Genomic DNA, 25,844 nt, shown 5'->3' with positions numbered 1-25,844 from the left:
AGTACATTTATAGTTTATTAGATTTAGTTCAGTAATTTCACTGTTAAGAAACAATGAAATGGTTCTTAAAACATTTATGAAGCAATTGTAAAGGTTAAAAACATCAGTTGCAACCATCAAATCACCATGTAAATAATGTTTATAAATGAAATACACAATATTAAGTATTATGAACATCAATTGCAACTTTCCAATAAGGAATTGCTATATATTGCTATATAATTAACTATAAAAAAAATGTTTTATTATATATAAATGTGTTTTTTGATGATATGACAGATATTAAGAAATCAAAGACACAGAAGAAACATGACCTCAGTGGTAGTTCTGGCTCTGCTCCTACTGACAAGTCATGTGATTTATTATAAATGAATAAATATTAAACATTTGGGGGAGTTTCCCTTCAGTGACCCGCAGGCTCCCTGCGGTGCGGTGCGGGGCGCGGTGCGGGGCGGTAGGGGGCGCTGTAACCCAGTCTGCAGCAGCAGCATCTGCGGGTCAGGTGAAGTTAACAGTCACAGTGTGAAGACTCAACACTGCACCGTGTGTCCGCCGGCACACACTCACACACTCCTGTGGATGAGAGAGACACGCACTGTTTACACGCACTGAACAGCGGCTCGTCTGACAGCCTATTTTACGTGTTTCCTCTGATGTCTGGCAACCCCGACCCACAGGCTCCGGTCCCGCCGCGGTTCGCCAGCTGATCGCAGTAAACAGCCGCTGACAGGCTGCTGCGTGTGTCCGTCCCGGCCATGCCCACGCCTGGATGACCCGAGGGGACTCACTGCTAACAGGTGAGACGGTCTCCTTCCTAAAACACCGCGTCCGTGCGCTCATTTTCACGCTCGTGTCGTGCTAACGCGTTAATAAGCTAACGCTAACGTTAAATGTACCCCGGCGGAGCTAATGCTAACGAGCTAACAGGCTGATGTTGTTGCTTTTAGCTAGCTAACAGGTTCAGTGTCAAACTTCCGGTGCCAGTTCGGTTCGGCTGAGTCACGTTATTAGATTCGTTAATGTCTGAGTTGATAAATGTGAACAGTTAATTTAGCAAAAATAGCCTAAAATGCGTCCTGCCACCTGTGACTAGCGCCGTTAACTAGCTAACCCCCAGAACCGAGCCCTGATTAACGGCTGCATCAGACCAAACTCCATTCAAAAAATGTCAAATTTAAGGTTGAGATATTTGCGAGTGAGCGTCGCCTGTGTACGTTTCGTACGTGAATTAGACGATTAAATATTTGTTATACACCGTTTAAAATAGCTGCATACAAACTAAACTGGTTTGCCATTATTAATATTTAATTTCATAATGGATGGAGGGAAAGACAAGTGTGAAGTAAAAACAAAACAAGTGATAGTTTATTAAATCCGAGACCAGTTAAAAGAATAATTTTTTTGTCGAATGAATCAGAAGACCCCAACGATTACATAAACGTATATTTATAATCATTGTGCTTTACAGTTTTGTCAATGAGCAAAGAAACATTTAAAGTGCCCGATTTTTAAATGGAGTTTGGTTTAGAATTTCTAGCTGCCTCGGAGCTGCTGTAAGAAAAAATTAGAGCACAATATTTGACCCCAAAGCTCATCACATAACACGTGTCACTATCTGTATTATTATAATTAAAATATGCATCCATTTGTGGCTCATTGCATCAACGAGATATTGTTTGTCAGTATGGCTTTTATTTTGAAAATGCACAGTGAGGTCTCATTATTAGCTCAGGCTCAGTGACACTTCCTTGTTTTGCCTTTAAGGTCAGTTACCTTTAGTTTTCTGACTGAAGTTGTTGGTTTGAATCCCGTCACACCTGGCTGTCTGATAATTTGAAGTCATTTACAGCTTTACTTCCTGGTTTCTCTGATCACATGTGTGCAGCCCTGAGGAGGAGGAGGAGGATGATGATGATGATGGTCACATCCAGGCTGTGAAACCTCTTTGTGGAGGTTTTTGCATTGAGCTGCTGAAAGGTTTTTATTGATCCAGACAGGCCAGCAGGCAGAAGAGTGGTGTCTTTTTCACTTCACCCAATTACTCTGACCCTCTGCTGTTGTTTCTCTTCAGCTCTCCGGTTATTATCTTCACACTTTATTCAGGGCGCTCATGTTTATAACGAACACTTTAATCCAGCTCTGTATCGATTCACGGGAAGATATGAGAATATCATGTCACGATTACACTGAACAAAGTAAAATTCAGGATATTATTCTGACAATCGTCAACAAATGCTGAACACTGAAACATCCTGAAGACACTGAACACTTCTTGTGTTCCCTCCCTGTTTCACTGCTTCCAGCTTCTCAAATATAAATCTATTTGATGCTTTTCTTCGTCTTATTTTTGGGGCATGACGTCACCTTTTTCTCAAGATTACCATATTTTTCAGTGTGTCTCTCCTTACGAATGTTTCTTCCTGACTGTCGTCCTTTAGACAATTATGGGGGCACTTGAAAACTGAGCCAAGCCAAAGTAGTTTTGATTCATCTCTTTTATATTCTCTCCTCCTTTCTTCCACTTTGTTTGTGGATTCATGCAACAAGAGTCGTGTCCTGGACTTGAACTGGAGACTTTGCGATCAGGCTGTCAGTATCTTATCAGCAGGACCTGGAAGTGTAGTATTGGATTGTGGGTTTTGGTTATTTAAAAATCGATGGTCTCGGCCCCGTCTGTGTGGATTTCTGACCTTTAATCGGCTCACTTGTGGTTGTTGGCTGCGCTGCTGCTGAAGTTTTTCCCCTGCTCGCACACTGTGTAAGCCTCGGGCTCAGACGTCAGCTGAGCGAGCGCAGACCGAGTGTAATGTAACGGACATTCCTCTGCACCACCGAATACGCCGTCAGCTTCGAGCTTGTGAGGTCACGAGGACCACGAGGGTCACGTGACTCATTCCTGAGTTTCATCCCCAGCTGAGCAGCCTGACATGAGGCCGCTGTGGTGGGGGGAGTCGGCCTCAGTGTGTCTCGCACTGGAGCTGAGGGAGGATGAAGCTGATCTGTGAGCAGAGAGATGAGGTGAGTCGATCAGCTGTCAGATGAAGAGTTTGGTTATGAAGGATGAACCTGAGGAGTGAACAGCAGCAGGGAAGTTGTGTGTGGACGTAATGACTCATCAGAGATCAGTTTGTTTAAGCTGATGCCCTCAGACGCCCCACAGGGAGGATCTCTGCTTTATTTAGGTGACTTCTGAACAGAAATAATGTTTTATGCATTTGTAATTGTAGTTTATTCGGGACAGACTGATTCTTGAACTGGCCATTTATTCAGAGACAGTATTCAGCATTTTTCCAATTATCAGTATTGATGTTTTTTGTGTCAGATTAAATAAAATAATTTAAAAATGCCCGATTTGGCTCTGAGAAAACATCCTGAGTGGTGACACCACTGTGGTCTCTGAAAGCTTCAGCTCGATAAGTCTTAGAGATATTTTGTCAGACAGAATATTTTTGATCCGTTGACCTCAAACTGATCCTGAGATGATGTTTACAAGTTAATTTTTATTAATTACAGTATGTTGGTGAAGTCATTTCAACGCTTCTGCCTTCAAAATAAAATCAGTCTTTGTCACTGAGGTTCATCAGGAGGGATGAAGCGTTCAATTGTTTAGTGGAGCTTAACCATTGATAACACACACACACACACACACACACACACACACACACTTGACACTTGACACAGTTTCAGTAATAACAGCCTCTCCTGTTGTCACTTTAATCCTCCTGCAGTAAGACGCCAGTGAAAAGCCTTTTTCTTGTGACTGTGGTCAGATGTTTCTTACGTCTGCGTGAAATTGAGACGTTCACTTGCTGGAAAACGACTACGTGCTGCTGTTGTCTGGTCTTGTGTTGTTATGGAGTCATACATAATGTGAAATAATCAGAAATCATCCAGTGACGGCTTTTTCGCCTAACTAATCAATCCTGAATCGGACTGGCTGCAGATCCATTACAGAATTTATTTGTATTTTATTTTACTGATTACCTTTAAACTTTTGTACTTTTCTGAACTATTCACCTTATTTTCCACCTCGGGTCAGAAATCCACATCTTGTTAAAACCGCATGATCCGGGCTGAATTTTAAAATTTGACTTTCAGGGCATAAAACCAATGATCTGTTGATCTTTACTAATCCAGATGTGATAGTCCAACAAGGAAAGAGCTGTCAGTGCTTTGAGAAAAAACTCTAAATTGAAAATTGAATCATGGATTTGGAGATCATGAGATTAGCAAAATGCATCTCCATTTCTTCAGTCTTTCTCTCTGCGGCTCGGCGGTGGTGAAACCTGTGTGAACCTGTGTGAGGTTTGACAGCTCGGCCGGCGACAGATCACACGTTTCCCGTCTCGAGGAGAGAGATCCAGCTGTGGAAGAAGAGATAGTGGGAACATCCACGAGTCTGGCAGTTAAACTCTGCAGGCTGCTGAAAAATGGTGGAAAAATGACCCCCTCTTATATCAAAGCTGGATAACAGTGAAGGGACTTTCTGTCCGGGAGCCTCAGTGTCAGCTGCTGATTCAAGCAAAGTGGATAATAATATTATGTGGAATATTATTCAGCATGTATTTGTGCCTTGTCTTAATCAACTCAACTTGGAGACATGAAGGAATCATAAGATCTGTTTTGCTTTCTTCTCTCATCAATAATTGAGCATAACTCACTTCTCTCCAGCATCTTCACATGCTTTTGTTTGGAAACTCGGCTGTCTGTCTGTCATACTTTATCAATTACCGGCTCGATGATGTCGATTACTCTTTATTTAATCTTTTCATGATACAGTTGTTGCTGCTGGTATGACGGTGATGGCCACTTGAGTCCAAACTGAAATACCTCAACAACTATACGATGTAATACCGTGAAATTTAAAACTCATGGTTCCCAGAGGATGAATCCCTCTGACTGTGGTGACGCTCTGACTTTTCTCTGCTGCATCACCTCTGCGTTAGTCAAACTCACTGGATGTAGACCGTTGGTATGAGCCTGCCGTTGGCCGACCTTTTCAGCTGGCATCGTCCTCCCCGTCTGCAAAACAAGCTAGCTAGTTAACTTATCTTTTGCAGGTTTTTGGCAATTTCAATGCCAGGGCTCGCTTCACACGTGCAAAACATGTTCCCCCTCGACACTGTTTTGCAGGAGCATTCGGTCGCCCAAGACGACCTGTAATCTGTTTAAAGAAACATAAACAGGCCAGAGCGTTTTTCCCTCTATAGCAGAATGTTAATGCGTGCAGCCAGACCTTTCACAGACAGGTGTACCGTGAAGTCACCCACGGGTTTCTGAAGAGCCAGAATAAAGCTCAAAGTGGGTGGTACCGACCGTCGCCATCTTGTCAGTGCTGGTCTGTGCTTAACTCCTGGCTAATCAGAAGTGGGCAAAGAGCAGGAAGGTCCAAAGCTAGCTAAGGCTAACAAGCTATCAGTGTTAACACATCAAGAGGAGCTCTGTCTGTTCGTCCAATTAACAGCTGAACAAACCATATTAGCTGTCCGAAGCACCACGCCTTTAATTATTCGCAAAATAATTTAATTAAATTGAGTCACAAAAATTCCCCCCTGCAGTCGTCATGAGCTGGAAATTAGCTAAAGAGACCAAAACCATTTTTTTTAACAGGCTGTAGACATGTTTATTTCTGCATTTTAACATGGGCTCTTATGTAGATCGACTCACTTCGAGCCTCAAGTGGCCACTCGAGGAACTGCGGTGTTTGGTACTTCTGCGTTCGCTTCATTTCTCAGCCCTTGAGGTGCTGCTCGGTTGATATTTGTGGTTTTGACTGAAATGCAGACGTTCTCCTCCACCTCGAGCCTTTTGAAACTTTGTTTTAATCACACTAATCAGTTCCTTCCATCATCCTCTGCAGGATCCAGACTTCCAGCTCCTTATGGCTGTATATGATGAGAACATCTTGAAGAATCCTTTCTACTTGGCGCTGGAGAAGCAGAGACCGGACCTCTGCAGCCGAGTGGCCGAGCTCCGCGGCATCGTGAGTCCCACCTGTTTTACCCTTGTCTCTTGTTTTTTCCTCAGTTTCTCTCCTTTTGCAATCACATCCTGAGTTGCTCTTTAACTCCGAGGACGCGAGGACCTCCTCGCTCCCTGATGTCGGCGCTTGTCTTCTTTTGCATGTTAGTGCTCGTTTGTGTTTCCTGGCAGTTTCCTGAGTAATGTTGGTTTCTGCCTAATAACAACCGTTCTGTGGGGATGGGATGCCAGGAAAAGGCAGAAAACATTTCCTGGTGAGATGAGATCCCAGCAGCAGCAGTCGGAGTCTTCACGGCTGGAGAAGGGAACGTCTGAATAAAACAACACAAACACCAAAAAAACAAAAACTTCATTTATTAAATCAGAACAAAGAGACGGTGTTGTTGTTTTTGCAGTTAGAAGAGATTGAGAGGTATCGAAAGAAGTCACACTGAGATCAGGAGCTTATTTATTAGCAAAAGGAAAAAACAAATTAATAATAATGTTAACGTAATTTGTACGATGAGGCCAGAATTTCAGTCTAAAACGTAAAAAATGAACAAACATCGTCATCAGAGTGTGAAGAAACAACATGACACCTTTTTAAATAAACACTGAACAGCATGACCAACTGCGTTCTCGTAAAAATACAAGCATATTCTGTTAAAAATGTGTAAAACAATATACATTAATGCAGACAACAGCCTGAGAATACTATTATAACTTTGTTATAGGCAGGTGATGACGGAGGAAACACTGCAGAGAGAAAACACGACGGTATAAACGCTTCACTTCCTCCTCTCTGGTCGAACGCATGTTGATCCCTGAACCTGCTGCACACTTAGAAATGAGACACAGTAGGATCCTGGACTTTCACGGGCCTCGTTTGATTACTGCAGAACTGCAGAGACAAGCAGTTTGTTCAACATAAATCCCAGAGGCTCTGACTCAGCACCAGTGTTAAAATGTGTTGGATCAGGAGACCGAGGCGACTGGTTTGACTCATTTTGACAGTAAAGCCACATGTTCAGCTGTCGGACTGTTTCCTGTCTTGACAGCAGGTCAAACGTCACTAAAACAAGGGTTTTTTTGTGTGGTTTTGGCACTCTCTCTCTCTCTCTCAGCTGCTTCCTCCTCTCTCTGCCCACACCTTCCTCTAAATTCATCTCTCAGTTTATATTTAATCGGGGAAGGTGACAGAAGTGAATGATAATATCTTTTAGTTATGTCAGGGGTTGATAACGTGAAAGATAAATGATATGAGTGTTCTCAATCAGCTCACTCAGATAAAACTTAAAAAGTCGAGCCAGCGAGAAACTGTGAGAATCAATAAATATCAAATGACCTTAACGACAGCAGTGACCGCTCTATAAAACAGGTTTTGGCTTGTCAGGATGCCTGAAACCTCAGCAGAGGAGGATCAGGTGTGTGTAGACCGGCAGCAGCTCTGATTCATCACAACTTCTCTGGAAACTCAGATGATCTTTGCCGTCAAAACATCAGCGGAGCAGGAAAAAGCATCTAACTGGATTACAGCTTCTAATGCGCATTTCACAGCAGACTGCTGACCTGGAAAATCAGTTATACGAGACATAACATACAACACTGTGTATGTGCACTACACATTGTACGATACTTCCTGGTTGCACAACCTCATCTGACTCAGGATCAGATTTTTAGATTGTAAAATTTTGACATGTTCAGCGTCAACAAAATGTTTCTTCTTTCATAAATTGAGTGTAAATGGTGAAATCGGTTGAAAGTGTTTTCCTGTCTAATGTTGGTGACCACCTGCAGGTTCTGGTGCCTTGTTGTGGAAGTTTGACCGTCAGCAGCTACTCAGACTCTCAGTTCGACAGCTATGTTCTGCAGCCCGTGGAGGACGGATACCAGACTGCGGATGGGAAGGTTTGTCTCGCCTCACACACGGCTTCACCTCAGAAACATCAGCTACGACAGAGACGCTCGAGTCTAAGGAATATGCGCAGATTAGCCTTGACCCTAAGTTAGCCTTGGTTTCAGAGTTTGAATTAAAAGCCTGATGCTCTTGTTGGCTGCTCCGAAATCATGTGACTTTTCTATAACTCGAACAAAACAAGTCGGCCGTTCCAACATTTTAATGAAGGTCAGGTTCTGACTAGTTTCTCAAAGCTGAAATGTCAAAACAAGAAGCTTCTGGTGGCCTCAGGCTGTTTCACCTGTATCATTGTGTCACAGTGTTGTGTGTGTGTGTGTGTGTGTGTATCTTCTTCCTCAGTGCCAATCGATGTCCACAACTGTTATAAACACATCAGTGAGCCACACTGTTGCTCCTTCAGTACCATGAACACACACACTGTAGTTTAGTTTGACTCCGTCCCTGGAGCACCAAATGTGTATTAATCCGCCGCTGAAAATAGTCCCCAACAAATGCAACAAATCCTCCAAAGGGCCGGTCTTCTCACTGATGGTCTTGTTTGCTTATGTAGGTCATATAGAGGCAGCAGTATTACATTGAGAATGTTTCATAACCTGATAAAAAGTCCCTTATTGTACGTTTTAATACTTAAATATAAAGATAATCTGAAATTGGGTGCGTTACCTGTGTTATAAATACTCTACCTGCTTACCAGAAGTGTTGGTCTTGTGTGTTGCAGGAGGTCAGGATCCAGGACAGGCAGGTCCTGCTGGGATCCGGCTTCCCGGCTCCGGCGTCGGTCCCCATCCTGTTTGATGAAACCTTTTACAACGACCAGGAGCAGAGCTACAGCATCCTGTGCATCTCCAGGCCCGTCGAGGTGGAACCGAGCCCGGCCGAGCTCAGCCCGCCGCCCCCCTACTGCCTGAAGAGCGTGGAGGACGTCAGGGAGTTCCTCGGCCGCCACGCCCAGAAACTGGACAAATTCATCCAGGGCTTCTGTCAGAGCTTCAGAGAGCAGGAGAGGAAGGGACTCCGACACCACATAGTAGGACGGATTATCTTCTTCTGGGCTTTTACTCCGTCCCCTCCACTCTTTCTCCATCTTTATCCTACGTTGTCTTATTTCCTCTTCTTCTTCTTTCCCTCTTCTCGTTGTTCTTATCCATCTTCCTCCTGCCACTTCTTCTCCTCTTCATCTTCCTCCCTGTTTGTTCGATCTACTTCACTCCTTTATTTAATGTTTTTGTTCCCTTCCTTCTTCTCCTCCTGCAGCAGGCTACTTTATCTTTGTGTTTTTTGTCTTTTAACTTTATTCTGTCGATAAACTTCATTGATGCAGAATTTATTTGAGAAAAATCTTGAATCAAATGTTTTTATTTAACAAAAGCTCTTTAAAAGTTCCCAACAAGGAGTTTAACATTTTTAATAATTCAAGACCGACTTAAAGTATTTTTCTGTATTTTGTTTTATCTTGTTCGTTTGTGTTTTGCTTTGTACTTTGTCCTGGTTTTAATCATAGTTTGTGTTTATGTATATTTTGCATGAATATGTGAGTAATGATGAGAAAACGCATATAAAAAAAACATATAACAATTAAACAAACATGTAGCAGGAATGTTTCTTAAGTGAATTTAACAGTAGATGTAACCTGACAGCCCTCCTGTCCTCTCTCCACTCAGGACTCTGTGAACGGTCTTTACACTAAATGTCTTCAGTGTCTGCTGAGAGACTCTCGTCTGGTAAGTAGAAGCTGACCTGCAGGACCATGTGATGGAGATGATGGAAGGTGTTGGAGGGTTAAAGATGAAGCCTGTGTCTCAGTTCAGGTGCAGGAAGTTCAGAGTCATCTACAATTAATTCAAGGGGATATTTTCAGCCTTTTTAGTACAAACCCCGTCTTTTTGTTACTGTCCATCCTCGGAAACTGAAAGGCCTCACACACCAGGCTGACGGTCACATGTCGGCCAATGTCGGGCCGTCAGTGAGCGTCTGTGGATGTAGCTGTAACGGTGTGTCCTTGTCGGCGGCTTTTTAGATGAAAGCTGAGTTTCTCCTTATTTTTCGCCTCTTCACCAGTGACATTTGCAACTTTTTATCAGACATATTCTTGATTAGAAGTGACTTTATTAGTGAGAGTGGTGTGGAAACACTGCAACTGGTGGTATACAGAGTTATTTCGTCTCACGCAGGCACAGAACGTACAAGCTAGCTGGTCGTCAGCTGCAGTCTTTGTGGTGTGTTCAAGTGCAGCTTTTACACTGAGACACAGGTGTGACGTGAGGCGACGCCACAGTCGACCTTCGTTACTGCTAGTTCTCTGATGTGTCATGGATGAGTCTGGGTCCTCACAGGGAAACACGCTGAGAGGATTTTATACTGAAAAGGTTTTTAAAGTTATCCTTGATTTGACTGACTCAGACTGACGGAGCTTCATATTTGCTCCAGATAAACATTCGAATGCATTTTTGCACAAACATGAACTGTAGACTTTGTCCCCCTTCGTGCCATTTGAAGGCAGATTAAGAAGTGATCTCCTCATGTCCAGTATGATTCATTACAGCATTATAACCTCTTTAAATGTTCACATGGGCAGCTGAGTATTGCTTTAAGACAGATTTGAGAAATTGAATCTTGTCAGCAGGTGTTTGTCGTCACAGGACGTTAAATTAAATGGAAATTATATGATTTCTTTTTCTCACTTGTCCTTCACAACTCGCTTTGTTTTTCCACTCGAGGATAGTTTGTTGTTCATCATCCTTGAACCCTCTGTGCTCTTTGAAAACTTGAGTTGCATGCATCTTTTAGTCCTGAGGAGGAGCAGGAGCAGCTTCAGTCTGATCTTCAGCTTCGTGCCGTGTCCTCCGATCGCTCTGACCCTGAACTGAAACACAAACAGCGTGTAGATCAGTGATGGCATCACAGGACACGAGGATGTGCCGTTGGTCTCCCTCTGGAGTCTAATAAGATAATCTGTGTCATAACTGTTGTCACGCTCACCCCTTGTCTCAATTTTCTGCCTAATCACAGTAACGGGAGGGGTTACATCACGTCCTGTCAGCGACTAATGCATTTGTCTGTATTTACTGGTCTGATGAATGGAATATTTTGTTTCCACAGAAACTTCTGGCGAAGCAGGAGCTTCAGATGACTCTCCTCAAGCAGGCAGTAGAGGTAATGTTACTCACTGTTACATGTCCATCTCTCTAGATTCAATAAAGAAGCATTTGTTAATGGAAGTAAATTAAAATTAGTTTCTGATGCACATTTAATGCAAAACAGAGCTTAGAGCTCACTAACAGACAGATTTCATAAATATTTGATTTTGAATGAGAATAATGTGGGACAACTTCCTGGATCCTCAAAAGCGTAGAGAGTGTCGACACTTAAAGAAAAATCTGGTCCAGAAGTCTCACACATAACAAACACGTCTGATTATACAGCTGCTTTAACCCACAAACAGTCTTTCTGAACGACTCTACTGCATTCTTGTTTTCAGAATAAAGGAGTACTTGGAAATAACCAAACATCTGACGTGACTGGTTGCATTCAGAAATTATGATGGATTAAATAAATGTGTAATGTAGCTTCGCTCACAAAAGTCAAGTTTCAAAATGCACTAATTTAGAGCTGCAAGTAATGATTACTTTCACTGTGGATTAATCTGTTGACTTGGTCCATAAAATGTCAGAATATGGTGAAAAATGTCCAAGATGAAGTCCTCGACTGTCTCGTTTTGTCTCACAACTCAAAGATATTCAGTTTATTGTCATAGAGGAGGAAAGAAACCAGAAAACATTCACATTTAAGAAGCTGGAATCACAGAAATTTGTCTTTTTGTCTTTTAAAAATGACTTAAACCGATTAATTGATGATCAAAATAGTAAATAAAGAAAATTTCATAGTTGACAACTAATGATTAATCATTGCAGCTTAGAAATGCACAATATATAAATCATTAAATCAGTGACATAGCTGATAAAAAGAGGCAATAATATGAAATCACATGTTGGATTGTGAAGAAGAAGAAGCGCAGGAAAATCCAACTAATCAAAGAGATCTGTGAGGTTTCCTGTGTGACTGACAGAAACTCAACCACCAAAGAAAACAACAGTCAACTGATGAATGTCAAATAATCTTCCACACCGACCCTGATGAGGGAGATGTGCTCATATTTTCAGGGGCTTTTGTTGTTTCCAGGCTCTGGATGACTCTTGCTTCTTTCTTCACTGTCAGTCTTTTATTCAGAGACGTGTTTGTTTGTCACTTGTGGTCAAACTGACCTGTCGAGTCACCAAATTAAATTCTCTCTTCCAGATCACTTTGCTCATTTTCTGCAGATTTTGGATTGTGTTCTCGCAGCTGTTGTTTAAACTAAAGTGTTGTCTTTTTGTTTTTTCTTCTTGTCGCAGATGTATGTTCATCATGGTATCCATGATTTAATTTTTAACTTTGTGGGAACACTTGAAGCGAGCCAGGTACGTGTGAAACCTGATCTGCCACACTTACAGAAATATGTTTGGAAAGATGTATTTTGTGTTGTAAAAATGTTTAGTAAGTAAAGTTTCTGTCATGCAGGTCTGGCTCTTGTGTTTTGTTTTGATAGACAGACTGAGCAGCAGAAATTATCACTGTGTTTTTAAATGAAAGGATGTCGATGTACTTGTGAGTTATTGATTTGTTCAGACTTCATGTGACGACGGTGTCACCAGGCTGATCTCATGTCTGTTCTGCTGCTCGTCAACAGGACGCCGCCTTCAACAAAACCAGCCGCAGTCTGCAGGATCTGCAGCAGAAAGACTTGGGAGTCAAACCTGAGTTCAGGTCAGTGCAGCAGAGTCTGTTCCACTTACTGGACTAATGACGGCTATTAGACGCGTCAAGAGACCAAAGGTAGACTTAAATGGTTTTAGGATGTGTGTGCTGGTGCATTCAGGAATACTCAGACGTCTGAGAGCTGACGTTTGCTTTTATCAGAGCGACTGTAAGCGCACCACAGTGTTTTTTAAGATTGACCACAAAATCAATCTGAAAGCTGTTGATTTATCTGAAAAATGTTCACCTGTACTGCGTGAAAACACAACTGACCTGGAGATAATTGTCTAACGTCTTCAGAAACAACTGATACTGTTCCTGAAGGTCTTAAAAAGCATTAACATGTGAGTTACTAGCTAACAGTTACAAAAAAACATGTAATCGCAAGGTTAATTTCCTTTATGAAACTCTGTACTCACATCATCACACCCTGAAAATCTCGGGGACACGTTCAACTTAAGGCCTGTTTCATGTTCGTCACCTGTAACCTGCTGCTGTCGTTGTGTCTCCGCAGTATAAACTTGTCTCGGGCAAAGAGAGAGCTGAGTCAGCTCAACCAGCAGACGTCCCCCCTCCTCAAACTGCTGTGCCTGCGCAGAGTCGCCCTGACTGCCACCCAGACCCCCCGACGCACCGGTACGCACCGACCCTGTCAACATCTCTGTCTCTGATAAATGTGGCTTAGTACAAGTTTAATTAACCCGTTGATCCCACTGGGCTCGTCTTTGTTACCTCACGTGTGCGACGCTGTTTTGTTTCGTCCTTCGTATCCCACCGGGAGTGTTGTCGAAGCAGAGCGTCGTGCCAGTCTGATGTTGTTAAGTTGTACCGCTGTTTGTGTGTTTATCGTTAATATTTCAGACTTTGTTGTGCTGCAGATCCTGAGTCTGCACAGGGCGTTTTATTTTCAAAATTGACCAGATGCTAAATGCTGTTCTGCTTCCAGTCTCGTTCGATGTGCTCTGGACAGATTGATGTCGTTGCTTCTGTCAAAAATAGACTTGCATTGTCTCGTCTTAATGCGGCGGAGACGGACCCAGTGGAAACTGGGAGTTAGTTTTTTAACTGAGCGAATATGAAGACTGGAGCATAATTTCTACCACAGTTTAGAGCTGGGGTTGTAAGATTGTAGGAACCATTAAGAAAAAGCTAAATTTTGAAAATATCCATCTGAAACAATGCCACCCCCTCCCTGCAAGTCTTTACTGCTTATGAGAGAGCGAGCTAAGATATGTTTTGTGGAGAACGGGCCCTTGGAAAAATGATAAACAGTGACGTTTGCCAGAGGTGGCAGAGGTCCACCCATTCTTTCCTCCAGTAGAAGAACAGATACTTGTGTGAAACAAGACGCCCTGATTCAATTTCTTCACTCACTCTTCTTGTCAGAGCAGTTGATTTATGTCGGGATGTTCAGAGATTTTCTACCAATGTAACAAAATGCTTTAAAGCTCTTTTTGTCCAGAGAGTGAGACTTCTCTGCTCCTCTTCATTTCTTTCTATCTTGAATCGTCGTTTATCGTGAAGTGTGATTAATGTTTAATCCTGTCAGTAGTTAGTTTTCCGGTCACGTCTCCTGAAAGGCAATCTGAACTCTCCACGATCTCTGAGCGTCCTCTCACTACCTGTAATCGGATCAGCACGCGGGACAATACCTGCCCTGTCAGCCGCTAACGTGTTTGTCCAGTTTGCTTAGGAAATCCCAGTTAATTGGACCACAACAGCCCCGCTGTCAGTCTGCAGAGTGGGACGCTCCGCTGCTAATCAATGTTTGTCGAGTGGCCAATTTAGTGATTTGGTTTTGGACAGAGGGAGAGTGTCCCACAGTGTCGGGACTTCATGTGTTATTTTTGTCTGTTGTCTCATGTTATGTCTTCCTCTACAGTCAGTATAGAGGCGGTGTGTGCCGACGACCTGCTGTCTGTCATCCTCTATCTGCTGGTGAAGACGGAAATCCCCAACTGGTGAGCACTGAGGGGGGATTCACGGTGACCTTTGACCCTTGTGGCTTGTTTAGAGGAAACAAAGAAGCTGATCTGTCACTTCTGGGATGTGTAAACGTCCAGTGGTGTCACTTCCACTTTAACATGAATCATGAGGAGGAAAATGAAAGTGAATGCAACAGTAAGAGTCTACAGTCCTGCTGGGAGCTGTGGCACTAAACACAAAGCACAGTCTCTAGTTTTGCAGGTATCATCAGAGTTATTACAATTCATCTGCTGGTGATCATGAATGTTTGAAACTCATTTTATGGCAACTCAGTGAATAGTTGTTGACAGATTTGAGAAATGTGAACCGGCTGCAGCAGCTAAAGGAAAAGTCACTGAATCATCAAAGTCAGCAGGAGCAACCCTCTGGGGAACACGACTCTATGAACAACAATTCAATTTGAAGGAACAGTTCACCCGACACCTTTTTTAAAAATAAAATATGGCTCCATACAGCTCGTCAAGCATAATCCAAATCTCTTCTTAGCAGCTACAGTGAAGATTTCGGTTTAAAAACGTCTTTTCAAATCAGTCTGTGATCTCGGGGCTTCTGGAGACTTGGATTACACCGGACGAGCTGTATGAAGACACTGAAGGCTCCAGCTTCTTCAGTTGTTTAGCAGAAAGCTGCAGCGCTGTTTTGCTGTGAAGCTCCAGAAATGTTTTGAGGACTACGAGACTTCACCTGACTTTCCATCAGCATGAGGGAGGAGACGATGACTGATTGTTCCTTTGTTCTGCCAGTGAATGGGAACCTTGTCAAAGACACAGCCGGGGGAAATGTTTTCTTGCTGAGTTGTTTTGGTGTTTGTCTTCAGGATGGCCAACCTGAGCTACATCAGGAACTTCTGCTTCAGCCACTCCAGTAAAGATGAACTCAGCTACTGTCTGAGCACCTTCGAGGCTGCGGTGGAGTACATCAACCTGGGGAAGCTGCAGGACACACACACTGTGAGTCGTCACCCAGGAAAAGGGAGTGGTTTTTTTCTCAGCAGCGTTTATTAGTACTGATGGTCATCCATGTTGTCTTGTTCCTGCAGGGCTCAGGTGAGCTCAATGACAAGGCGTTGTTCAAAGAGAGGATGAGTCTGCTGTCTCAGAGCGCTGCCACGCCCATCCACTGTCTGTTTGAGGTGAGCTCAGGAAACTAAACCACCACGCAGGCAATCGGATAAAACACACCGACAATAACACCAACGCTGATAACACGTATAAGTATTCAGTATTGTGTGTGTGCGTTGCAGCACATAGCGAATGGTAACGAAGTGGAGGTGGAGCACCTGCTGAGTGAAGGAGAGAAAGACGAGGACGTCAGGATGTGTCATCCCCTCTGCTCCTGTGACGTCTGTGACCTCCAGCTGTCCGGGTCTGTGTCCACACACACATGCACGCACGCACACACACACGCACACACACAGATTAAATAAAATGTATTAATATTCAGGTGTTTTACTGAAATAAAGTTTTTTTTTCAGGAAACCTTCTGATTTCTTTCATTTCCCCCTTTTCTTATTTTTTGGTTGTATCAGAGCTGTGAATCAGGAACAAAAAGCTGTCGACGCTTTCACTTCCCAGTTTAAAACACACACACACACACACACACACACACACACACAGAGGGTATTTTGGGATTTCGCGTACAGTGAAACAACACAAATGTATCATTTGCGTTAACATTCGATTTGTGTAATTCAGGCCAGTTTGTACTTTCACTCCTCGTAACTGTTCATCTGAATCATCTACGGTGGCCCACAAGGGACATGAGCCCAATGTACATCTAAATACTTGACATGAGCCTGAGAAAACTGTGAGCAGCGTGTGATTTTACAGCATTTAATGAACTTGAACAACATTTGACTCACAGCTGTGTTACTCTCTGACGCTGCTCTCAAACGTTTTCACAAGTACAGATCATTCATTCGACCATTTAAAATCTTAATGTTATTCCTTGTTACTATAACTGTATGTTTCATGAAGTGACACTCTCTAATTAACCTGTTTAACTGTTAACAACTGCCGTAAAGTGACTTTGGTTGTTGCTTCCTGTTGCAGGCGGTTGAACGACCCGTCCATCGTCACACCGTTCTCCAGAGACGACAGGGGTTACACTCCGCTGCACGCTGCTGCCATCTGTGGTGAGCAGCTGTGAACACGCACAGGGATGAAAGATGAAACCTTAATGATGGTGATTTACTGTACATGTAAAAACAAATGTGTGTGTGTGTGTGTGTGTGTGGCAGGTCAGGCCCAGCTGATCGACCTGCTGGTGTTTAAAGGAGCGCCGGTCAACGCCACAGACTACCACGCCCTCACACCGCTTCACCTGGCCTGCCAGCGGGGATACCAGGGAGTCACGGTGAAAACACACACACACTATATGTCTCTGTTTGTTTACATTATATCCTCCATTAAATAAGATGATATTTTTCAGTGTATTAAAAAACAATATGTTAAGTGTCTCTGGTAGCGACGAGCTTCAGTAGAATTATCAGCTGATTCTGCACCTCCCCTCGGCTTTATGGACCTTTATAGTTTGAAAGTTTCAGCTCCTTATTTATCTGTCCAGACAAAACTTTATTGTTTTGGTTCACTCTCAGCGCTCTTGTTGCACCGTAAAAAAAAAACTGTTAAAAGACACTGTACACTGCCCACTACCCATTTAGCAGCTAAAGAGACAGATATGTCCCTCGGGAGCTGGTGGAGACCAAAGAGAGAGCTGAAAGAGAGATCAAACTGGGTTTAAATTCATCAGGTGACACAAACTCAACTCCAGATGAAGGATCATGTTGCTCTGTAACTGCTGAATGTGAAAATAAGCAACTGTTTGCAGGAAAAGTTCAACATGTCGGTGAAGGTAACAACCCAAGTGGCCAAAGAATGGCATTTCTGCATTAAAATGTCTAAAAATGACTCGATCTTTGTCAGATATTTGTTGAGTTGTGTACTTACGTGATCCCAAATTACATTATCCGTCAGTAAACGACTCCGGATCAGAGCAGAATCTGAAGTGACTCCAGGTGTTTATTCCTTCAGAAGGTCTGGATCTGCACAGACTCTCTGAGCAGCTGATCAGCAGCTCTGACCACATTTAAGATTACAGTCATATTAAACAAAGGTAATAATATTAAATAACATTCATATCACTGATAAAACCTAATCAGTAATGTGTGTTCTGTCCTCTAGCTGTTGCTGCTGCACTACAAGGCCAACACGGACGCTCAGGACAACAACGGCAACACGCCGCTGCACCTCGCCTGCATGTACGGACACGAGGACGTAAGTCAAACACTGACTTTGTTTCAGCTCAGATCCAGACAGAAAAGAAAGGAAAAATACAAGTTAAGAAAAGAGGCTGAAAAATCCTTTTGTAACTTGCTATATTTTTTTACTTTAATAGACTAAGCAGTCAGTCAGTCAGTTACTGCAGCTTGTAATGGATTTGTTAATCGATAATGACAATGATTGTTTCTGTGCTGCGATGGTGTCAGTGCGTGAAGGCGTTGGTGTACTACGACGTGCAAACGTGCCGTCTGGACCTGCAGAACGATAAAGGCGACACGGCGCTGCACATGGCGGCTCGCTGGGGCTACGAGGGAATCATCCAGGTGCTGCTGGAGAACGGAGCGAGCACCGACATCCTCAACAAGCACAAAGACTCGCCGCTGCAGTGTGCACTTAACTCCAAGGTCAGATAACGTTGTGTAGGTCGCAGCTGTTTGCTCCTGAATATATGACAATGTTCAAACAGGAGGCCAGATGAAGGTTACACTTTTGCGGGAGGCTGTTTGACTACATAATGAGTACTTTTACTTTTGGTCTTTTAAGTTTATTTTGATGCTGATACTTTTGTACTTTAGCAACATTTTGAATACAGGACTTTTACTTGTAACAGAGAAAGTTAATGCTGAGTTTCTGTTATTTTTAGTTCTTCTTCCACCGCTTCTTATTAGTGGTGTGTTGTTTTCACAGCTGAACGACACGCAGCGCTGCGGTCCGACCGTCTCACTGTTACTCTTTGAAGCTGTTCACTACATGAGCTGCGATCTGACCGTAACAAGCTGCTGAACTCAGAGCATTCTGGCTCCATCTAAACTGACATTGTTTTCATGTTTCAGAGCTGTGTAGTTTTAACTAATCTGGTCAGCTGCTGCTGTTTCCAGGAACTTAAAGTGTCTGAGCAGCCGGGTCGTGGGAACCGATCCTCGTAGTCGCAGGATTGATCCTGTAGAGAACCTGACTGCAGATCAGATGAATTAATCAGAGCAGATACTGAAACATCTTCCTCCAGCTCTGATACTGATATCAGGGAGTAAAAAATTCCAATATCGATACATCGGCCTGTATAACGTTTTTTTCTGTGATCCCTCAAATGTGGTCATCAAACCATTTTTAAGGGAGACAGGATATTTGACAGGTAAATGGTAAACTTGTCTAAAATGACATCAGTGCGCTGAGAACTAAATGCCATGAATCTTCTTGCAGATCCTCATGTTGTTGCAGTCGACTCAGAACGGCCGTCAGCGCAGCGGCAGCGGAGTCGATGTGAGTCTGATCTGATGTTTTCATCAAACCGTGTTGATACATTTCAAGTTAAGGAACTTTTCCCCTGAAACCTCAGAGTCCTCCGTTTCTGTTTGTGTGTATGTTTACTCCCAGTTTTTGTTTTTAATATAAGGCCATATATTTTAAAAACTAAATAAAATAGATAAATAGATAAAAAGTCCCAAAAAAGTGCTGTCCCATTCCTATTTCATCATTTCGGCCCCTTGCAGAGTCTCTGATTCAAACACTCACCAGGTGACGTCAGTAACGTCCCTAATGGCTCAGGGCTTAAGGACTTAGGGGAGATTTTGGGAAAGATATTTCTGCACCTGTAGTTGGTTTTTAATTAGACCTCTTTGTCTTTTCCTCCTCCTCCTCCTCCTCCTCCTCCTCCTCCCTCTCCTCCTCCCAGTCTCCCAGTCGCTCCCCTCATGCCTCTGACTGCAGCAGCCGTCGCTCCTCCATCTCCAGCACCTCCTCTCTGGGCTCCGAGGCCAAACCAGAGGGAGAACGGGTCCGACACAGAGAGGTGAGGGAACAACCAGATACTACAGGAAACACCTCGAATCAATTAAAAGTCTAAACTGAAGTGAAACTATTAAAACAACAAGTGTTTAGTCTGGAAGTAGTAATAACTACAGTAGTATTCACTGCAGCAGCTGCTGCCGTTTCCATGGTGACTGACGCTGTGTGTGTGCGTGTGCGTGTGTGTGTGTGTGTGTGCACGTGTGTGTGTGTGACAGGTGGAGAAGCTGCTGCGTGCTGTAGCAGACGGTGATGTGGAGATGGTGAGACCAAAGTTCAAAACAGGAAGCAGTCACATTTTCTGTACCTGAACATCCTGTTCTCATTCATCACTGCTGTTTCCATGTGTGTGTGTGTGTTCGTTCAGGTGCGTTACCTGTTGGAGTGGATGGATGAGGATGAGGACGATGAAGAAGAGTTTCGGTCTGAGGCTCTGCTCTGCCACCCGCTGTGTCAGTGTCCAAACTGCGCTCCCACTCAGAAGGTCTGACAGAAACTAAATCTAAACTGACGTGTTGACAGACAGACAGATTATTAATTAATGGATTAATTAATCCGACCACGTGTCCTCCGTGTTGTTCGCGTGTCGCAGCTGTCTGTCCTGCAGGCCGGCGCTCTCGGCGTTAGCAGCTGTAACGTCGACGGTTACACGCCGCTCCACGTCGCCGCCCTGCACGGCCACTCTGCGCTGGCCGCCCTGCTGATTCGCCACGGAGCCAACGTCAACGCCCGCACCAACCAGAGCGCCACGCCGCTGCACCTGGCCACCCAGAACAGCCACATCCAGGTAGGAGGAAAGGTTTGCAAAATAGGAAGGAAGCGATCGACAGTGTCAGTTTGTCACAGACACACAGCAGTCATGTGTTCTTATGCAGGTCCAGTTGTTTGACTGTGTGTTCATGTGACGCTTGCATGTCACAGTTAATGTGAATCCATCAGTCACTGATTCACAACAATAAAACAGTTTATTCTATAGACTGATTCAACATGAAATCCCAAACTTTTATATTTCTGTTGTTTTTCAGCCATAACTGTAACATTTAAAGATCCACAGTGAAACACGGCGGTCCGGCCTCTCTGACGTTTCTGCTCTGGTTATATTTGATATAGTTTGACATCAACACAACAGCAACATCTCAGACTAACTGTGACCCGACAGGATAATAAGGTCCGACACTAACATTAGTGAAAGTGTTGTTATTAATGAGATATGACATCATCAAACATGTATTTTAGATGATTAGATGTATACACTATAACAGAGCTCCTCAAAGTCTGGACATTTACTGTCGGCTCCTAAATCGCAGATACGCAATGTGTCTGGTTTGCTCCAGTAGACAGTTTCTACACCTAATGTAGTTACTTCTCCTTCTCCTTCTTCTTCTACATCACACTATTGTGTCACACTAGTAATAAAAGGTTTTATAGTGTTATGTAGAAGTGGGTCAACCACAACACTGTGATCTCTCTGCAATAAGGAAGTCTGCTTCATGTTTCTGTCAGCTTCACTTACACCACCTTGTGGTAAAAAGACGAGCGTGCACATTTAAGAGAAGTCTACATTTTTCTTCTTGTCAACAAATTTCAGACCAAAACCATCATCATCTTTTCCGTCTGTCGGCCACACACTGTTATTAGTCTGAACGACAATCTGAAACTGACTGAAATGAGGAGAAAAGAAGGAAGATTCAAAACAGACGTCGGCCTTTAAGAAAATAACTTGAAGTCAGGAAAAGACTCCGGTGTGAATCTGCAGCAGGTCTCTGTTCGCCTGCTGTCCATCACCCGTCACGTGATGAAGTGTGTCTGTGTCTGTGGTGTGTTTAGGTGGTGAGGTTTCTGCTCGAGTGCAACGCCAAACTGAACAAGAAGGATCACTACGGCAACACTCCTCTAATACACGCCTGTCTCTGTGGAAACGTGGAGACCGCCACCACCCTGCTACAGGTAAACACCTGGTGTTAAAGTCACCTCCGTCTGAATGACAAGAAGCCGTCTCTTTGACAGTTTGATGAACACACAGACACACATACACTCCTGAGTGCCAAGATATCAAATGAGCTTTAATGTGTCCGTGCAGAGTAACGCGTTGGTGAACATCGCAAACCTTCAGGGCAACACCGCCCTCCATGAGGCGGTGCGGGGAGGACACCAGCCGCTAGTGGAGCTGCTGCTGAGGGGCGGAGCCTCGCCCGGCCTCAGGAACAAGAGGCAGAGGACGCCGCTGGACTGCGCCTACGAACTGGGCGGCAAGGTGGTTTACACACACACACACACACACACACACACACACACACACACACACTGCAGAGACACCTAAGCTGAAGCATTGACTTTGATTAACAATCAGAAGAACAGTGTGAGCAGTAACAACGTTTTCTCCTGCAGAACACTGAGATCCTGCGAGCTCTGCAGAAAGCGTCTGGACTTTCCCCGGACGCCGAACCAATCAAACTCCTGTCGGTGCCCAAAGGAGCTCTGGGTAACGAATATCAGAATTAGTGCTTTAATGTTGTCAGCTTCCAAGAGATGATGTCATTTATTTCAAGCTTTGAAACGAGGTTGAACATTTCTCGTGTGTTCCTATCAGATGTTTTGTCAAATGTAGAGAAATCCAGTGTTTTATTTTATTATATTTCACTTCTTGTCGCTGCAGCTCATTCGTTCGTCCAGCGTCTGAGGCTGCAGGATCACGCCAACGGCAGGCGACAGAAGCTGGCTCAGTCCATCAGCAGGTGGCCTCTCACCAAACTTCAGCTCACCCAGAATAAGACAGCAGATTCTGTCAAAGTCATTGTGTTAACTGTGTTCGTGTGTTCTTTGATTTAGGATTCAGCAGATGAAGAAAGGCTCTTCTGGTCCTCCGTCCAGGTGTTCAGCCACGAACCAGGTACTCTGTTCACTTTCTCACCGAGGATAAACCCTTTAAGGAACAGTTCACCTAAAAATTAAAACTCAGCCATCATCTCCTCCCTCCATGCTGATGAAAGTCAGGTGAAGTTTCGAAGTCCACAAAACATTTCTGGAGCCTCACAGCAAAACAGCACTGCAGCACTCTGCTAAAGTAGCTGGAGACTTGATTTAAAATGGAAAAAACAACCAAAAAAACCCAAATTACTAAATGAAAATGCCATTTAATGCACCAAAAAAATTTAATAAAGATTAATGTAGGCTTTATAATTTATAATATGTGACATAAATTCATTCTTCTTGCTTTAATTTGCTTTTGTTTTTATTTAATTTTGTGTTATTCCCCTATTAATTTACTTCCAATTCGATTTTCCATATGTAACAGATAACGTTTTGGGGAATAAATGGGCGGTAAAATGCAAAATGTAAAATAAATACATATAAAAAAAAAAAATTTCAGTCCTCCATACGACCGCACGGTGAGGCTGTAAATAACATCTTTAATGAATCAATTAGGGATTAAATAATGACCTAGTTTTTGGGTGAACTGTCCCTTTAAACAACTTGACCTTGTTGTTTCAGAGAAGTTGTAAAAATCGGACCTTTCCTCTGGCGCCACCCTCAGGACAAACTTTACATTTGCTCTTGATTATTCCTCCCAGGTGAATTCTGACAGGAGGAGGTTGAGGCGAGGGGAGACGGTGGAGGTCAGCAGCCCCTCAGCGAGCCTCGACGCCGGGCCGCGGCTGAGAGAGCGGCCGCTGGGTCGCTGTCACACACTGGACTCGGGAGAACAAACACCGGCGCAGCCTGAGCCCGAACACACTCCCCAGCAGAGCGATCAGACGGACGTCACACACAAAACAAGTGAGAGCACTCTGTCAGCAGACGACACGCAGCCCGACACCAGTGAAACACACTCCACTGACGACTGCAGCAGCGGCAGCGAGACTCCACCTTCCTCGCCCTCAAATGCACCGGCACATCCGGACGATCCGTCTGAAGCCCCTCCTGCACACGCATCGACTGATAGCTCACACAGTCTCGGCCCTCTGAACGGACAGTTGGAGTCATCCGATGACCTGACTCACAGCGAGGCTTTGCAGTCGGAGAGCGAGCGCGGAGACTCCGGTCCCACCGGCCTCGCCGCCCTCCACCCTGCAGCCCAGACTGATGGAGGTGATCAGAGAGACGCCAACCAAACACCAGAGAGGAGCGAAGAGTCGAACTGTGGAGGCTGCGACTGACTTTGAGATGTTGTGAGAAGCCGTGTGAGGAGATTAGAGGAGCAGTGAAAACTGGTTGAAACATCACAACACACACAAAACTACATTTCTGCCAAAAGGAAAAAAAAAACAGAAAGCACACAGTTTCTGATCAGATGTGACTCTGCTGAGGCTAAAGACTCGTACTGTAGCTGACTTCTACCAACTGCTCACCGAGGCTCTGTTTTAATTCAACAGTTTTAATTCTGCAGAAACGATGCAGACGCAGGAAATCACAACTTACCCAACTTACGAAACAATATATTTTCTCACTTATCTCTTGTTTCCTCTAACCATGCAGATAGATTTGCTTCAAATGAAACGATTGACAGGGTTGATAATGTTGTGATCAAACAGGGCGGGTCCGACTGATTTTCACTGATGAGACTGCACTTACACCACGAACGGCAGCAGGAACTGCAGCCTTTCCTGCTCAAACTCGAGGAACAAACAGCGTGTCGATAAATTAACCTCCTCTCTGAAGTGTGTTCGTTCATTTTAAGTTCCTTGGTTCGGCTGTGATGAAGCACATGATTGGTTTTTTCGGGGGAGGGGCAGAATATGTGTCGTACGACTGCTGTCTCTGGCGTAGCGGACTTTTCTGTTCTGTCTTATCAGTCCTGCAGACAGAAGCTCAACACCTCGGCAAATAAGTGAGTAAATGTGTTTGTAATTTGGGTGTACTGGCCCTTTAAAGTCACAAAGAAATCCTAAAAGGAAGTTTTTCTGTGTCAGACGTCTTTTTAAAGGTTTATTATCTGTTTTTTGACTAATAGTAGTCACCCAAAAATCCCATAAATTCCCTCCTGGTCTCTTACATTACTTTATTTTTGAATCCCATCACTGTAACTTTCTGCGATTCAGCTAATTTCTCCTCGTTAACTTAACTGTGGGAAAACCAGTCACCTCAAATCAAAACTGCTTTCACTTTTTACCAGCTGACAGTCTTTTCATTTACACTTTTCTTTGTTGATTTAAAGGGAACAGAGTAGAACGATGCACCTTGGAGTAAAAGATGATTTCCTGCATCATGTTTCATCCTGTTACAATTCGAATTCTACCAAAATATCATTTCACGGTGACTCTAACAGGTCGGATGTTGTTGGTAACGTGATGCGACTCGATCAGATCCTCTCTGAAGGAGTCTCCTGTACCTCCTTCTCCTCCTCTCACCTGAGTTTGAAGCACTTTCTTCTTCTTCTAGCCTTCACAAAAAGAAAAAGGGATGCAAACTGACGTTATTTTACTTTGATTGACTGAATGAATTTAGTTGCTTTAGTTTTATTTTAAGCCACTAGACTGTAGCTCTGATCCGAGCACCAGACTTCATGTGAAGAACATGTATATTTTGTTTTGTTTTACTTGAATACTAGACGTTGATTTACAGCTTGGTTGATCCGCTCTTTTTTCTCCTGCGTTAGCATCGCACTACTCTTCTCATGTTTTTATTAGGAAACATTTATTTTATTTATGACCCTTGTTAGTGTGTCGTGTGTTCAGAGAGTTTCAGCGTCTCCTGAATGTGTTTGAATGTGTTTTCTCCACAGACGTAGAACAGCTTAAAGGATCACACCGCTGATTTAAAATGTTTTTGCCCATTAATTAAAAATCTTACATTTTACATCACTGCCAACTTCAACCACTGATCTTAGTTCATTTCTGTGAAAATCAACATGCAGAGACTTGCTGGAGAAAGGTGCTTTACTGAGATCAAAAATGTATTTTACAGGAATCTCCTGAACAGAGAACAGCAGCACGCGACATATAGTTACAACAAATGAAATACACATTATAATAATAACAAATAGTGACTGGAGGGATAGTAAAACTGCGTTCAAGAACACAAAAATGTCGTAATTTCAAATTTGTTTCTTGTCTGCAGCTGCTTTGTCCCAGCATCCTTGAACGCACCGACAGGGAAAGTCTTAAAAAAAATCCAACAAA

At 43.6% G+C, this 25,844-nt stretch overlaps 1 protein-coding gene across 2 annotated transcripts; it reads left to right on the top strand.

Annotated features, from left to right (window-relative positions):
- The first annotated feature begins 519 nt into the window (after window positions 1-519).
- On the top strand, window positions 520-23,975 carry ankrd27 (ankyrin repeat domain 27 (VPS9 domain)). Of its 2 annotated transcripts, none has more exons than XM_073471607.1 (28): window positions 520-797; window positions 5,861-5,983; window positions 7,759-7,869; window positions 8,598-8,906; window positions 9,541-9,600; window positions 10,979-11,032; window positions 12,271-12,336; window positions 12,606-12,682; window positions 13,188-13,309; window positions 14,556-14,634; window positions 15,477-15,609; window positions 15,699-15,791; window positions 15,903-16,024; window positions 16,711-16,793; window positions 16,899-17,014; window positions 17,842-17,934; window positions 18,147-18,344; window positions 19,141-19,200; window positions 19,613-19,729; window positions 19,944-19,988; window positions 20,093-20,209; window positions 20,318-20,512; window positions 21,553-21,672; window positions 21,806-21,979; window positions 22,114-22,207; window positions 22,382-22,460; window positions 22,555-22,615; window positions 23,298-23,975. In XM_073471607.1, exons 2-28 carry the CDS (start codon window positions 5,882-5,884, stop codon window positions 23,880-23,882), a joined length of 3,465 nt encoding a protein of 1,154 aa, XP_073327708.1. In that variant the 5' UTR covers window positions 520-797; window positions 5,861-5,881; the 3' UTR covers window positions 23,883-23,975. The 2 variants fall into 2 exon arrangements, with proteins under 2 accessions (XP_073327708.1, XP_073327707.1); XM_073471606.1 differs by lacking the exon at window positions 520-797 and adding an exon at window positions 2,922-3,018 and having other exon boundaries at window positions 23,298-23,973.
- Window positions 23,976-25,844: the final 1,869 nt, after the last annotated feature.

This window comes from Pagrus major, chromosome 8 (genome assembly GCF_040436345.1).
Source record: "Pagrus major chromosome 8, Pma_NU_1.0".
NCBI classification, from domain to species: domain Eukaryota; kingdom Metazoa; phylum Chordata; class Actinopteri; order Spariformes; family Sparidae; genus Pagrus; species Pagrus major.
Note: the sequence above shows the minus strand (reverse complement) of the source record. Positions and strands in the feature narration are given on the sequence as shown.